Below are 16,206 nucleotides of genomic sequence, written 5' to 3'. Positions count from 1 at the left end.
AAGCTGACTTCTAGAATTTAAAATCAAGCAATTTCCCATTTTTTTCAAACTAAAGAATCTTATGAACAGACAATTTTCAAGTGACAAAATTAAAGTTATCTAAGTTATATGAAAAAATGTTTCAAATCACTATTAATTAGAAAAATGCAAATTAAAACAACTCTTGAGGGCACTACCTCACACCTTTCAGATTTGCTAAAATGATTGGAAAAGACAATGATAAATGTTGGAGAGGATGTGGGAAAACTGGGACACTAATGCATTGTTGGTAGAGTTGTAAAATGATCTAATCATTCTGAAGAGCAATTTGGAACTATGCCCAAAGAACTATAAAATTGTTCATACCCTTTGGCCCAACAGTGCAGTTACTGGATCTGTATCCCAAGGAAATTAAAAAAGGAGGGAAAAGCACCCACATGTGCAAAAATGTTTGTAGTAGCTCTTTATATAGTAGCAAAGAATTAGAAAATCAGTAGATGTCCATCAATTGGAGAATGGTCAAACAAGTTGTATAGTATATAAAGATAATGGAATTTTATTTTTCTATAAAAAATGAGAAAAGCTGATTTTAGGAAGGCCTAGGAAGATTTACACTAACTGATGCTAAGCGAAACAAGCAGAACTGGAATACATTGTACACAATAATATCAAGAATGTGCCATGACTACAAGACTTTGTTGTTCTCAGTAGTTCAGTAATCTAAAACAATCCCAATAGACTTGGACAGAAAACGCTATCTGCAGCCAGAAAAAGAACTATGGAGACAGAATGCAAATCAAAACATTGTTCTCTCTTTTCTGTTTTTTTTTTTTAATCTTTCCCTTTACCCTTTTGCTGAATTTTTTCTCCCAATATGATGTATATTAAAAATAAATAAATTAAAACAAACAATAACTTCTTTTTATCATTATCAGAAATTGATTCTGCAGCAAAAATTCATTTTTCTTTCATAAAAATTTTTGACAGAAATCTAGGCTTAGGCAACAAGTAAAAATTTTATCTTTCATGTTATAAGATTAAAAATTTAATAAAGCAGTTTGATGAAACTATTTTCTTATGACTGTCTTTTACAGCATTGTTTTGACTAAAATTGGTACATGGGCTGAATCAACAAATGGACAATCAGAAGACAACAAAAATTTCCCTCAAATCAACCATCTCCACATGCTAAGTACTTAACAAACATCTTGAATAGCTTTAATATAATTACAAACTGTAAGCACCAAAGGATATTTTACTATAAAAAAGATGAAAAAGTAATAATTATTTATTCACTTTTGTGCTCTAAACAGGAAAACTCTCACTCCTTGAAAGCTCTGTAACAATTTTCAAATAGCCATGTTTTATGAGAACATTAGCATGTGCAATAATAGTCAGTTTTTCCTATTGCTATTTAAGTCTATTAGGGTTTAATTTACTGACCCAGAAAGTTATGCATCACCACCAAAACCAATTAATGTCATTAGCACTTTAAAACTGTTGAGGTAATAGATTGAGCTAGGGAAGAGATTCTCTGTGAATATTATAAAATTCTAGAGTCATAACTGGTTGGTTTTGTTTTTTTTTAAACATCCTAATATACTTAACAAACAGCTGGGTAGTACACTAGATATAGTTAGTGCCAGGCCTACAGATAGGAAACCTCATCTTTTGGAGCTAAAATCCAGCCTCACACATATCCTAGCTGAGTGGCCTTAGGCAAGTCACTTAACTTTTCTTCATCTGTAAAATGAGCTGGAGAAGAAAATGGCAAACTACTACAGTATCTTTGCCAAGAAAACTCCAAACAGGATTACAAAGAATAAGACACAATTGAAATAACCGAGTAATAAAATAGTATACTTTCTATACATTTATATCTTCCTGTACACTCCTCCTTCCAAAACTATTCCTGATCTTCACTAGGGACTTCAGTCACGCTTTCCTTCATTGTTCTCCTATTTCATCATCCCATCTTTTTCATGTTTCTACCTATTTCAGTCTTGACTTTGTAGTTGTCTTCAACTGTTGAATCCCTTGTGTCCTACTGGGCAACTGTTCTGTTCACTAAATCAATGTTAAGAGCCTACTGTCTGCCAGGCATTATGCTATAAGTATACAATCACCTGCAAACAAAAAATCACGCACCAACACTACTCCCTTCATTTAGTTTTGTTTGTAATCTTTTCAAGTTGAAGAATTTATCATCAGTGTAATAGCTGACCTTGATTTCAAGTTTGTTCTCACTGAACCCCAAATGCCTCAGGAAAAAAAAAGCATGGGAGCAAGCACATAGCCTTGTTTCACTCCATTGGTGACTGGGAAAGCTCAAGAGCATTGCCCATTTGTAAAGGGCTGAAACTCTGAATAGGTGCACTGGAATCAGACAACCGAGCACTTAAGGCTCATTACCGACTGGAAAATACTCTATTAGCATATGCTTGGAAAAATGGCCCTTCTCACTATTCTGTGCTGACTTGATCTTTTGGTGCATACAGAAAATTGTAGGAGGGATTAGGGAGTGGAGTAAGACAAGCCAGAATCACTTTGGAGGAGGACTAGGAGAAGGGAGGTCGGTCGGTGAAGAGCCTGTAGCAGTTTTATCCATCGGCTTCACTTCTCTCCTTAAAGACCAAGGACTTTTGCTTATCCTGACTCCGACTGATTCTGAGGCCTCCAGGGAGCTAACTTGGACTTCACACCCATTGTCTAGAACACGGACAAGCGCACCATCATGAAACTGATGTACTATAGTGGTGAACTTCTCTGGGCAACTGAATTTTGACATAATTTTCCATAAGCCCTCAAAGACAGTATCAAAGGTCTTGGTCAGAGCTACAAATGTTGTATACAGACCTCTGTTCTGCTCCTGGAATTTTTCCTGAAGTTGTTGGGTAGTAAACACTATACTGACTATTACTTGGCTCCTTCTGAAGCCATACTGGCCTTTAGGCAGATGACCTTTTTCTAGGTGTAGAGTCAGCTGAATAAGGATGACTCTGGCAAGAATCCTGACAACAATGATTAAGAGACCCCCTGCTATTGTCACAGGACAATCTATTTCTATTCCCTTTAACTTTATAAAGATAGACAATAGAAGCATTCTTGACCTCCTGGGGCATAATTTTCTCTTGCCATAACAATCTGAAAAATTTTAGTCAGCTCTTATATAAGCAATGGACCCCCCCCCCCTTCCCTGCCCGCCAATCTTATAAATTTCATCTGGAATGGAATTAGCACCCAGTGCTTTACCATATGAAAGTAGCCTAATGGCATTCAAAATCTCTTCAGTTGGAACTTCAGCTAGAAAGCAATTGGTTACAACTTGAGGTATACAATCAATAGATTCAACATTGATTGATGACAACTGAGTATACTATGGAAGTGTTTAGCCACCCCTCTAGGATCATATCTATATCACAAATCAGTGTGGTACCATCAGCACTAAGTTAAGATCCACTATGTGACTTTGGCCTGTTTCTAACTCCATTTCTCCCAAGGACTCTCTGCTGTCTAGTAGTCTAAGCCTACTCTAGTATCAAGGTTACCCAGAATTATAAGCTTGTCCTCTTTTGATATATTGATGAGAAGAGCCTCCAGGTATTCATGGAATTTTCCTTGGATCTCATTGGGGTTCATCATGGTGGGAACATAGGCACTGATAATGGTGGCTTGGTGTTCTCCCGCAAGTAGCAATCACATTGTCATAAACCTGTCATTCACTCCCTTTGAAAGACAAGTGAGCTTGTTTAATAGATTAACTTTGATTACAAAATCTACACCAGTTTCACAGCACTCCCTTTCACTGTGACCACTCCAGAAAAATGTGTATCCAGCTCCTACTTCAGTAAGCTGGCCTTCATTTGCCAGCCCTATTTCTCAGAACTGCTATATGAATGTGGTACCTGTCAAGTTCTCTCACATGAGCTGTCATTCTCTTTCAGGTCTACTGGATTTTGTGTCGTCTATAAGTGTACATATATTCCATGTACCAACAGTGAGAGCAATCAACTTTTCAGAAGCCTTTGTACACTTCTGGGTCTTGACCACAGGGTGGAATCCCTGCCTGCTGTGGTAATCAGGCTAGGATTGGGTAAGCAGACAATTTTTAGTCTAGCCCCCTTCCTTAGAATGAGAGGTGAGCAGTGAGATCCTTAAAAAGCTGCTCAAATACCTAGGAGGCCACTGAATTCCACTGATGCTTCGGGTGAGAAGACGCATGGCCTGAGCTGTCTCCCAGTGTATCCCCACCTGCTGCTTCATCACCCATTGCCACAGGGCTTTGAGGGTAGAAATGGCAAAAATGGTATGGTGATGTTTTTGATTCATGCATAAACTGGACTTAAGTGAGGCAATTGCACAGTCATCAGTCTCACTCTCTCTCTTCTAAGGCCCATTCCTCCTCCATACTTTCCCATTCATGTTGAGGGCACCACCTTCCTTTTAGTCACCCAAATTCAACCATTAGAATAAGCCTCTTTCTTGCTTCCCTATACCCTAAACTCACAAAGTTTTCTTGATTCTACCTCCCTAATAAGTCTCATTTATTTCCTTCTCTCTATTCACATGATTACCACTTTACTTCAGGACCTCACCAACTGATACTTTTAAAGACTACTGCCCCAAATTCTTAACTAGTTTCCCCAGTTCCAATCTCTCCCCTCTCCTATCCATGCTCTACACAAAATAATCTTTTCAAAGCACAAGGCTGATCCTGCCACTCACCTTTTTTCAAATTTCAGTAGCTTCCCACTGCTTCCAGGATAAAAATATAAATTCTTCTAATTTAACATTTAAAAGCCCTTCACAATATGACTTCCAGCTACCTTTCCTGACTTATTAAACATGACTCTTTCATTTATTCTACATTCAAATCAAACTGACATTTGATATTAACAATAAAAATTTCACAAATACAAGACAAATTAGGGGCAAAAAAAAGTCTAGGTTTTAGGGGATTAATACTTTAATGAGTCAATAGTGTGATATAGCAGCCAAAGCTAATTCAATTTCAGGTTGGATAAAAGAGGCACAGGATAAAATATGATGGAAGTCATAGTTTTACTGAGTTATTTCTTGGTCAGACACAATCAAAAGCACTATGTAAAGAATATTACAGCTTCAGAAGTACACTGAGAAAATTCTTGATTCTGTATTTTACTTGTGATTTTTCTCTGTAAGATTTTATTCTGTAACTATATTCTGTATTTTATGTAACAAAGCTTTATATAATGTCTCTTCTCTGTCTCTGAGTAAAGAAGCTCATGTATGCAAAAGTTCATTCTCCTGTATTTTTGAATATGCATACCACAGGCCTAAACTTTCCCACAATTACTGTTAAAGAAAAATCTTTGTACTTATTACAATTAGAAGAATATCAAGTGTTCATGGGTAGGCCGAGCTAATATAACAAAAATGATAATTCTACCTAAATTAATCTACTTGTTCCGTGCCATAGTAATCAAACTGCCAAGAAATTAGTTTATAGAACTAGAAAAAAATAATAAAATTTGTTGGAAGAACAAAATGTCAAGAATTTCAAAGGAATTAGTAAAAAAAAAAAAAATGCCAACAAAAGTGGCCTAGCTGTACCAGACCTAAATCTATATTATAAAGCAGTGGTCAGCTTTGGTGGCTAAGTGATGGATAAGTGAAATAGGTTAAGTTCAGAAGACACAACAATCAATGACTATAGTAACTTAAGTGTTTGATAAAGACTTCAGCTTCTGGGGTAAGAACTATTTGACAAAAATTGCTAGGAACATAGGAAAATAGTATGGCAGAAACTAGGCCTTGACTAATTCCTTACACCCTATACCAAGATAAGATCAAAATGGGTTCATGATATTATAAGCAAATTAGGAGAACAAGGGATAGTTTTACCTCTTATATCTATGGAGAAGGAAGGAATTATGGCCAAAGAAGAACTAAAAAACATAATGAAATGCAAAATGGATAATTTTGATTATATTAAAAAGGTTGTATACAAATAAAACCAATATAGCCAAGATTAGAAGGGAAGCAGAAAATTGGGTAAAAAATTTTACATCCAAGCTTTCTGATAAGGGTCTCATTTCTTTTCTTTTTAAAAAAAAAAAGGTTTTATTTTTTTCTGGTTATATATGATATTAACTTTTTGAATATGCATTTCTTTATGAATCATGTAAGGAAAGAAAATCAGAACAAAAGAAGAAAGTCATGAGAGAAAAAAAAACGTGAACATAGCATGCATTGATTTATATTCAATCTCCATAGTTCTCTTTCCGGATACAGATAATATTGTTTATCCAAAGTTTATTGGGAATGCCTTGGATCATTGAACCATTGAGAAGAAGTAAGTCTTTCCTACTTGATCATCATACAATTTTGCTGTCACTGTGTGTAATATATTCCTGGTTCTACTTGTTTCACTTCATGTAAATCTTTCCAGGCCTTTCTAAAATCAATTTGTTCATCATTTTTTATAGACTAATCCATTACTTGCATATGTATTCAGCCATTTTCAAATTGATAGGCATCTACTCATTTTCCAATTCTTTGCCACTACAGAAAGGGCTGCTCCACATATCTTTGCACTTTTAGGTCCTTTTCCCTCCTTTATAATTTCCTTGGGATACAGAGTATGCACAGTTTGATAGCCCTTTCAGTGTAGTTCCAAATTTCTAAAATATATAGAGAAATGACTCAAATTTATAAGAATACAAGCAATTTTCCAGATGACAAATGGTCAAAGGAAATGAATAGATAATTCTCAGGTGAAGAAGTTTAAGCTATTTCTAGTTATATGAAAAAAAAATATTCTATGTCACTATTGCTTAGAGAAATGCAAATTAAAACAACTCTGAGGTACCACCTCACATTTCTTAGATGATAGGAAAAGATGATAAATGCTGCAGGGGATGTGGGAAGAATGGGATATTGTTGGGAGAGTTGTGAACTGACCCAACCATTCTGGAATGCAATATGAACTATGCCCCAAAGGCTATCAAACCGTGCATGGCCTTTGATCCAGCAGTGTTTCTACTGGGCCTGTATCCCAAAGAGATCTTAAAGAAGGGAAAGAACACACATGTACAAAAATGTTTGCAGCAGCCCTTTTTGTAGTGGCAAGAAACTGGAAACTGAGTGGATGCTCATCAGTTGGAGAATGGCTGAATAAGTTATGGTATGTGAATGTTAGGGAGTATTATTGCTCTGTAAGAAATGATCAGCAGGATGCAAAGTGAAATGGGCAGAACCAGGAAATCATTATACACAGCAAATACAAGACAATACGATGATCAATTCTGACAGACATGGCTCTTTTCAACATTGAGATGATTTGGACCAGTTCCACTTGTGCAGTGATGAAGAGAACCATCTCTACCCAGTGAGAAAACTGTGGGAACAGAGGGTGGAAGACAACATAGCATTCTCATTCTCTCTGTTATTTGCTTGCATTTTGTTTGTCTTTTTTTTTTCTCAATTTTTCGTTTTCTTCCTTCTTGATCTGATTTTTCTTGCACAACCAGTTAACTATATAAATAAGTATATACATATTGGGTCTAACATGTATTTCAATGTGAAGTCCAGATTACCAGATTAGCCCCTTGGAGGCCTCAGAATCAGCAAAAGTCCTTGGTCTTTAGGGGGAGAAGTGAAGGGAATAGATAAGACTGCCACAAACTCTCCACATCCTCCCACTTCTTCGTCCACTTACATTGTAATAGTCTTCTCTAAAATGTAATTTTCTCTTGTTGGGGTTTTTTGGGGGTCTCTGGAGGCAGCTTTCCTTTCAGTTCAGTTTAATCACCCCAAATGCAGCCAGGAGTTAAAGTCCAATCCTTTACTGTCTCTTTCCAAGTCTTGTCTCCTTCCTTGGGCCCAGTTAGCAAATTTCTTAGAAGCCTATCTCTCTCCTTGGTTCCAATAGCTTCTGCCGCTAGTCCTTTGCCTCTGCCAGCTTCAGCCTCCAGCCAACACAAAGGTGGAAGATGGAATGAATCTGTCTCCTCCTCCGAGAGCTTCTAGTGGGCTTCTGTGTCTGGCCCTGAGAGCTTCTTGCTTATATGCTGTACACTGAGTATACACCAATCATTACATCACTAGGAAACCATTATTTGTTGTAGGACTAAATCAATGCTAAGCTAGATTTAACCATTGTCTCCTCAATTCCACTTGCTTAGCATCTTGTAAGAATCCTAACATTATATGAACTGATGCTAAGTGAAGTAAGTAGAACCAAGAGAACATTGCACACAGCAACAACAAGATGATGATCAATGGAGTGATTCAGGTCAATTCCAATTGACTTGTGATGGAGAAGAGCCATCAGCATTCAGAGAAAGGACTTGTGGGGACTGAATCTGGGTTACAACATAATATTTTCACCTTTTTGTTGTTGCTTGCTTTTTTTTTTCTTTTTTAATTTTTTTCCCTTTTCGATCTGATTTTTTTTGTATACCAAGATAAGCATGGAAATATGCTTAGAAGAATTGCACATAGTTAACCTATATTAGCTTACATGCTGTCTAGGGAAGGGAAGAGGTAGGGAGGAAAGGAGAAAAAGAGAAAACACAAGGTTTTGTAAGGATGAATGTTGAAAATTATTTTTGCATATATTTTGAAAAATAGTTATTATAAAATAAAAAGAAAGTAGTCCAAGAAAATTGTCCTAGAGGGATAGAACATGAGGGATAAGTAGTAATAATAAAAAATCTATTGATCACTACCTCAATGAGATCCTTTGTAGAAAACACGTAGGAATATTATTGTCAAATTTCAAAAACCCCAGATTAAAGAGAAAATTTTGGAAGAAACAAGAAAACAATCAATTCAAATATGCTGAAGCTACAATTATAATTGTACAGGACTTATTAGTAGTCACAATAAAAGACTGTGAGTCCTGTAATCATATCTACCAACAATCAAAAAAACTAGCCATGCAGCCAGAAATATCATATCCAGCAAAATTATCCATATCATCAAATGTGAAAAAATGGACATTCAACAAACTTGCATATCTTCAGGATTTTTTAATCAATTAAATTCGAATTCAACAGAAAATTTAACATTTAACAAAAGCCAATATCAAAGATCAATTTCAAGAAACATGGACAAATTGTTTTATGTTTTTTACATGGGAGATATATACCATATGTTTAAGATTGATATTGGCAATAGGCAATAGAAAGATTGGAGCAGAGTTAAGGTAAAAATAGTAATTACGTTATGCAAATGAAGTGCAAAGGGAAGTGCAGAGGGGGAAGGAAAGCTAGTAGTTCTGAAAATTTACTTACACTGGGAAATGGGTTCAATACTATATATATAGCATGGAGGTATAGCACTCTCCAAAAATCTATAAAGAAATGGGGTGGGAGGGAAAGCATGGGCAGAAGGGTAAGAAAAGGGTGAGGGAAAATGACAAGGAAGAGGTCCATGGGTGGAAGGAGATTAAATAATATCAAGGCAAGTTCAGGCACAGAATTAAAGCAAAGATTCAGAAGAGATAAGAGAGATATGTGTGTATCTACGTGGGGACAGTGTGCTAATGTGTATGTATATGTATGTATATATGTGTATGTATATATCTATACATGTGTACATAAATATATCTTTAAGTACAGTCTGCTAGGGGGAGGTAGAAGGTTTAAAAGGGGAAAAAAAGAATAAAGTAAAAAAGTACACAGCAGAGAACAAAGGAACAAACAAGAAAGTAAAGATGGACACTAATGAATATAATTTCTTCTACTAATACACACACACACACACACACACACACACACACACACACACATTCTCACACTCACTTTTTTGAATTGGAAATTTGTTATATATTTTGGATTCTCCCTGAGCTAAGCACATGACAATATTCTCTTTTTTGTTTTATTGTGTTTTGCATTCCTTTTCTGTTTTTCTTCTGTTTTTCAAACAAATAATTATATATAAAAAAGAATATATTAAGTATCTACTATGAGCTAGGCAATATATAAGGCAAAGAAATGCAAGATTAAAAAAAAAAACACCAACAATTACATTCTAACAAGGAAAATGATATATATTTACATAAATATATATATATATATATCTTTTAAATATAAAGTATAAATAAACAGAAAATAATATTTTAGGGGAGAGGAAAGGATAGAGAGGAAGTTCTAACTGAAAAGATTAGTGTCAAGTAGGAAATAGTGTTTATACTGAAATGTGAAAGAAGCTAAAGAGTCTTATCAAAACAGGCTGGCTTAGAAGAAGATTAAATTATAGTGAAAAGAGGGACAGCTAAGTGGCACAGTAAATAGAGCACCAGCCCTGTAGTCAGGAGGACCTAGGATCAAATCTGGCCTCAGACACTTAACACTTCCTAGATGTGTGACTCTGGGTAAGTTACTTAACCCCAATTGCCTCAGCCAAAAAAAACCCCCAAAATCCACCAAAACCCACTAATAAAAAGAGAGGCATTTAATATTAGAAAATAATGTTTAGCTAGGGTGTGTGTGTGTGTGTGTGTGTGTGTGTATGTGTGTATGTGTGTCCTATTATATTAGGAAACCTTTAAGCTTCTGACACATAGCATTCAAAAGTGTTCTTAGGCACCTCCACATGTTTTTCCAATTGAGAAAAGGTAATAAAAATTTTTTTAAATAGTATTATCCTAGTACCTGCTAAAATATTTTGAGATACTTTCTCACTCCACTCAGGTAACACTCTCACATTTTCTTCAGGAACTGGTTGGAAGGGTACAACCTGGCTCAGATTAATTTCTTCACTTGAAGTACCTGAAACCTAAAGATGAGAAAATATTTGAGGAAATGAATTAGCCATGTGAAAAATTCAATTTCTCTAGTATTTGGAATAAGGCAAATTAAAACCAATTTCTAAGTAAGTCAACATTATATTGTTAATAATTATAAGCATAATTTGATACTGTCAGATTATGGAGAAAGAAGAACAGTATTATACTATTGGTAGATGTAAAACTGATGCAATCTTTTTGATGAGCAATACCAAAAAAAAGTTCAAAAATCAGTGTCTTAATTATCCTACTACATGAGTTATATATATATAAAACTGTCATTAAATTTAAAAAGTTCCAAATATAAAAATATAAGAGCATTATTATTTCTTTAAATTTATGGAATAAAACATTCCCATAACATAGTATAATAAAAAAGATGACTATACATGAAATTGCAAATCTGTTATGTACAACTTGCTATTTTTAAATGTTACCTAAATTTTTTTTAACTTCCCTCCCCTCATCTCAGAGATCGCTATTATTTGACACACATATACACACATATGTAAAATCATCCATACTTCTGTTTGTTAATTCATTCTCTGGATGTATATAGCATCTTCATATGTTCTTTATAGTTAATTTGGGTATTTTTAATAGCCAAGGTAACTTATTTGCTCAAAGTTTTTCTCTTAAAACAATACTGCTATAACTATATACAAAATTCTCTTGGTTCTACTCATTTTGTTCTTCATTATTTTATGTGAGTCCATGATTTTCTAAGATTATCGAGCTCATCATTTCTTATTGCACAGTAATATTAAATCATAATCATATGCCTCAATGTGTTCAGCCATTTCCCAATAGACAGGCATTCCAGCAATTGCAAGTTTTTTTGTCATCACAAAAAGAGCTGCTATAAATATTTTAAAACATATAATTTCTTTCCTAGTCATCTAGGAATTTCACCTAGTCATTTTTTTCTTACCCTAGTCATCTTTAGAAATAGACCTTGTAATGGTATTACTGAGTCAAAGGATATAGGCAGTTTAATATGATAATAATAAAAATCATACAAGTTCAACTTAATAACAAAACCTTATTCTCCTGTTCAAATGAATGTTGTATATTTAAACAGCTATCACATTTAAACTTAAATATGAAGCAAATACATAATTCTATACTCAACATACACCAATTATATATTATGCTAAGCGCTGAAAATACAAAGGAAAAAGAAAGTTCCACAATCTACTGGGAAAAGGTGAAACATTAAAAGAAGATAAAAAGAATGGGGAGTAGCTGGGTGGGGTATGATAAGATTAATGTTAGAAAAGAAGGCTTGTATTCTATAATCATCCTGGGAAGGTTCAAAGTCATATACTCTTTTCCAAAAAATACTCCCACTTCTTCTCTTACTTGACTCTTAGTCCAATTCATTGTCATTTTTCACTGACTCTTCATTGCTCATATGCTAGTGGATTAACTCAAGGTGCTCTTAATCATGTCATAATCTGGTAAATATTCTTTTTGATTTTTCCTACATGGATTACTAGACAAGTCTCTTTTTAAGGAGATCCTATAATATTAATTGGACTAGAAGGCCCTATAAATTCTATTCCCACTCTCAAATCCTGTAATTCTGTGAATTGAAGATTCCCATGGTTATTTCATTTCCTCAAATATTTTCTCATCTTTAGGCTTCAGATACTTCCAATGAAGAAATTAATCTGAGCCAGATTGTACCCTTCCAACCAGTTCCAGAAGAAAATGTGAGTGAAGTGAGATCTCAGAATATTTTATCAGATACTAGAATACACATGTACATATGCACACATACACACATGTAAGCACACATTGACACAATATTATCCATAAATAGATGAATCTAGATCAGGGAATTTTAACCTTTGAATCCATTGTGGCTCTTTTCAACAGTGAGGTGTTTCAGGCCAGTTCCAATGATCTTGTGACAAAGAGAGCCATCTGCACTCAAAGAGAGGGCAGTGGGAACTGAATGTGGTTCACAACATAGCATTTTCACTCTTTTTGTTATTGTTTGCTTGCATTTTGTTTTCTTTCCCATTTTTTCCCTTTTTGATCTGATTCTTCTTGTGTATGATAATTGTGGCAATATGTATAGCATAACTGTACATGTTTAACCTATACTGGATTACTTGCTGTCTAGGGGAGGGAGTCAGGGAAGGTAGGGAAAAAATTTGGAACATAAGGTTTTGCAAAGGTCAATGTTGAAAATTATCTATGTTTTGAAAATAAAAAGCTTTAATTAAAAAAAATTAACTTAAGGTCGATAAACTCTAAATTTTTTAAAACTATTTCAGCATAATTAATTTTTTTCTAAGATCTTGTGTATTTTATATTTTATGCATTTAAAACTATTATTTTGAGATGGAAACCAAAGGCTTCATGAGACCTACAAAAGTGTCCATGACCCCCAAAAAGCTAAAAAGTACTGACATGGATATTACTATGGATATGGAATCCCTATTCCATTTAGACTCTAACATTACCCTAGAGAATTTGCTGAACAAATATCTCTGACAAGCATACATCTCTTCTTTTAAGTCATGCTTGTTACTGATTATCAGGGAATTTTTCTGTAACTGCAACCATCAAAGAATATTTTATGGTTGTTAACATATACATGGCAGATCTTTTATTAAAGGAGAACTATTAAGTTTTATTTCAGTATTAAGCTAACTACAGTGAAATTTTCTATTTTCTGTTCTTTCAGTCAATTAAGTAACTATATATCTTCAAGTAATATAAATTCTGTGAAAATCTTGTTCTTTTAACATTTTGAAAGAACAACCGTAACCACGCACACCCTTCTAAAAACTTGAGAAAGAAGAGAAAATGTGGCTCATAAGATATGGTATTTTTTAACTTTTCTTTTTTGTGGGGGAAGAGAGGGGGTAATGGTATTTGTGATTTTTTTTTTTTATATACCTTAGGAATCTTCCCAAGATATATTAAAAACTAAACAGAATATTTTCAAAAAATGTTATTTTAGTTTTTTTAAGTTTTTTTTTAAGTATTTTGTCATTTTCAGGCACTGTAACCATCTTCTTAGGTGATATTTTTACTCCTTTATATTCTACATATAAAGTATTTCTACTCTCAGTGATGATAACAGAACACTGTAGAAATGATAGCAAATCTACTGGAGTATCCAATAGCTCTCCTTCCATTTCATTAATAAATTTTGTGGGAAGATCTTGTTTATTTAGATCTCTTACTATCTTTTTAGGGAACCTGTTTTCCTTTGTTTTACAAAGCAATGCTATTCTATTTCCCACCATCCTCATATACTCAAATGGATCTACTCATTAATTCAGAAGTTACCTCCAATGCCTTACCATCTGTGTGAGTTATATTCATTTTCTCCCTAAATGTCAACCACAAGAGGTCCACCTTCACTTTCTCCGGGAGAGTTAATATCAGTGAGATTCTGTCTACACAAATGTCATCATTGTTATGTAACCATCTTATCTTTTTTTCTGTCATGTAAATCCTCAATGACATACCCTTCACTTTTGTTGTTTTTTGGAATGCTTCCTTGGTTATGTATTGCAGTTTGTTCATACTCAACACGCCCTTTTCTCAATTTTCTCATCTTGCTCATTTTTAGTTCTCTGGAATTAGTATTGTCTCATATATCTTGCTGCCATAAAGCAATATCTGTAAAATGTTAGGTTTTTTTTTTTTTTAATTAAAAAGATAATTCTTGGGGCAGTGGATAGCGCACCAGCCCTGAAGTCAGGATGACCCGAGTTCAAATTTGGTCTCAGACACTTAACACTTTTCTGGTTGTGTGACCTTGGGCAAATCACTTAATCCCAATTGCCTCAGCAAAAAATGAATAAATAAATAAAGATAATTCTTTGCTAGCAACTTATGGTCAGTAAAAGTGCTTTGTAGGTAATTTCTAGCTTATTCTTTTCTTTTTCCAACTCTGGGCTTACCGCATTGTGCTCACATGCTTTGATTCTTTTTTTGGGAGGGTATAGCCCTAGTAGTGGTATCACTGGATCAAAGGGTATGAAGAGTCATAACTTTTCAGTCATAGTTTCAAGTTGTTTTCCAATATACTTAGAACAGTTTATAGCTGTATCTTAAGTACTTTCTAACTCACTTTTTCATTAACTGAATGTCTCAATCTGTATCACTATACCATTACTTCTTTAGCAAGAGGCAAAAGGAACATTTTTATCATCAGTTTTTTAAAATCATCATTTGCCACTATAGTTGCCAGAGATCTGAAGTTTTTCAGAGTCATTTTCCTTTAAGTTACTGTTGTTTTTATATAAATTCTTCTGGTCCTACTAATTTTATTCTTTATTGCTTACTAGTATTCCCAAATTTCTCTGAATTTATCATAATTATCATTTCATCTAGCATAGTACATAGTACTTATTCACATGCCATGATTTTGTTCAGTCATTCTCAATTGATGGACACCCATTCTGTTTTAGTTCTTTGTTACAACAAAAAGATGCTACTACAAAGTTTTTTGGTTATTTATAGGTCCTTGGCTTTTGTATTTGACTTCTTTGGAAAATATATCTGCTAGTTATATTGCTTAAATCAAAAAGGAATCAGATAGACTTTTGGGGTTGTTTCAAATTGTTTTCCAGAATGGATAGCTCTAACATCTTCTTTGTCCTCTCTCAAAATCAGTACAATAATTGTTATTTTTTCCTCATTTGTCACTTTTACTAATCAGATGACTTTCATGTAGAACTAATAGTTGTTTTAAATTGCATGTTTATTATTTTTTGGTGATTTGGAACATTTCATTATATCATTATGTTTCTGAATTTGAAAATTGACTATATTCTTTGGGGAATGGATTTGGTTCTTAAATATAACTCTCACGTGAAAAAATTCCCTGTACCAATGCAGTTTAGTGACTTTATAGTAGAAGAGATAGGACCTGATCTAAGGTTTCTTAATTCCAAGGCCAATTCTCTATTCAATTCATTGTGTCATACAGTCTCTATTGATTTTTTATATTTGTATTAATTTTTTAGGATACATCTTCACCATGTTAATTTATTATAATTATGAGGTGGAAAAGTTTAAACTTACCATTGGTCCTTTAATCCTTAAAAATCTTCCTCATAAAATTTCCTAAATTTAAAATCTATCACAAACTCCACATTCCTCCTACATTAGGAGCTGCCCCTGCAACCTCCTGCCCTTGCACTCCCCCCACAGTTTATCTTTACCTTTGTCTGTCATCTGTCTTTCACATAAGACACACACACACACACACACACACACACACACACACACACTTACCTAAACAAATTCTCTTCTGCTTTGTATGGAAGTGTATTAGCAGCCTATATCCATTTATTTTTTGCCTATGTAACTCAAACCAACAAAAAAAGCTTTGTTGTATGGTTTTCTTCTGAGATTACAAAAAACAAAAGCTTCCTTGTCACTCTTCTATTCAGTAATTGTGTCACCAGATAGCCTAACCA

At 34.2% G+C, this 16,206-nt stretch overlaps 1 protein-coding gene across 6 annotated transcripts in view; it reads right to left on the bottom strand.

Annotated features, from left to right (window-relative positions):
• The window catches only part of SPART (spartin), a 55,426-nt gene that overhangs the window by 14,748 nt on the left and 24,472 nt on the right, over positions 1–16,206 (bottom strand). For all 6 annotated transcript variants that reach the window (XM_031960699.1, XM_031960695.1, XM_031960698.1 and 3 more), the window contains one exon: positions 10,620–10,743. In XM_031960699.1, the coding sequence (XP_031816559.1) occupies positions 10,620–10,743 (124 nt within the window). The remainder of the gene's footprint in view (positions 1–10,619; positions 10,744–16,206) is intronic.

This window comes from Sarcophilus harrisii, chromosome 3 (assembly GCF_902635505.1).
Source record: "Sarcophilus harrisii chromosome 3, mSarHar1.11, whole genome shotgun sequence".
In the NCBI taxonomy this organism is placed as follows: domain Eukaryota; kingdom Metazoa; phylum Chordata; class Mammalia; order Dasyuromorphia; family Dasyuridae; genus Sarcophilus; species Sarcophilus harrisii.
This window is presented reverse-complemented; position numbering and strand designations above follow the sequence as displayed.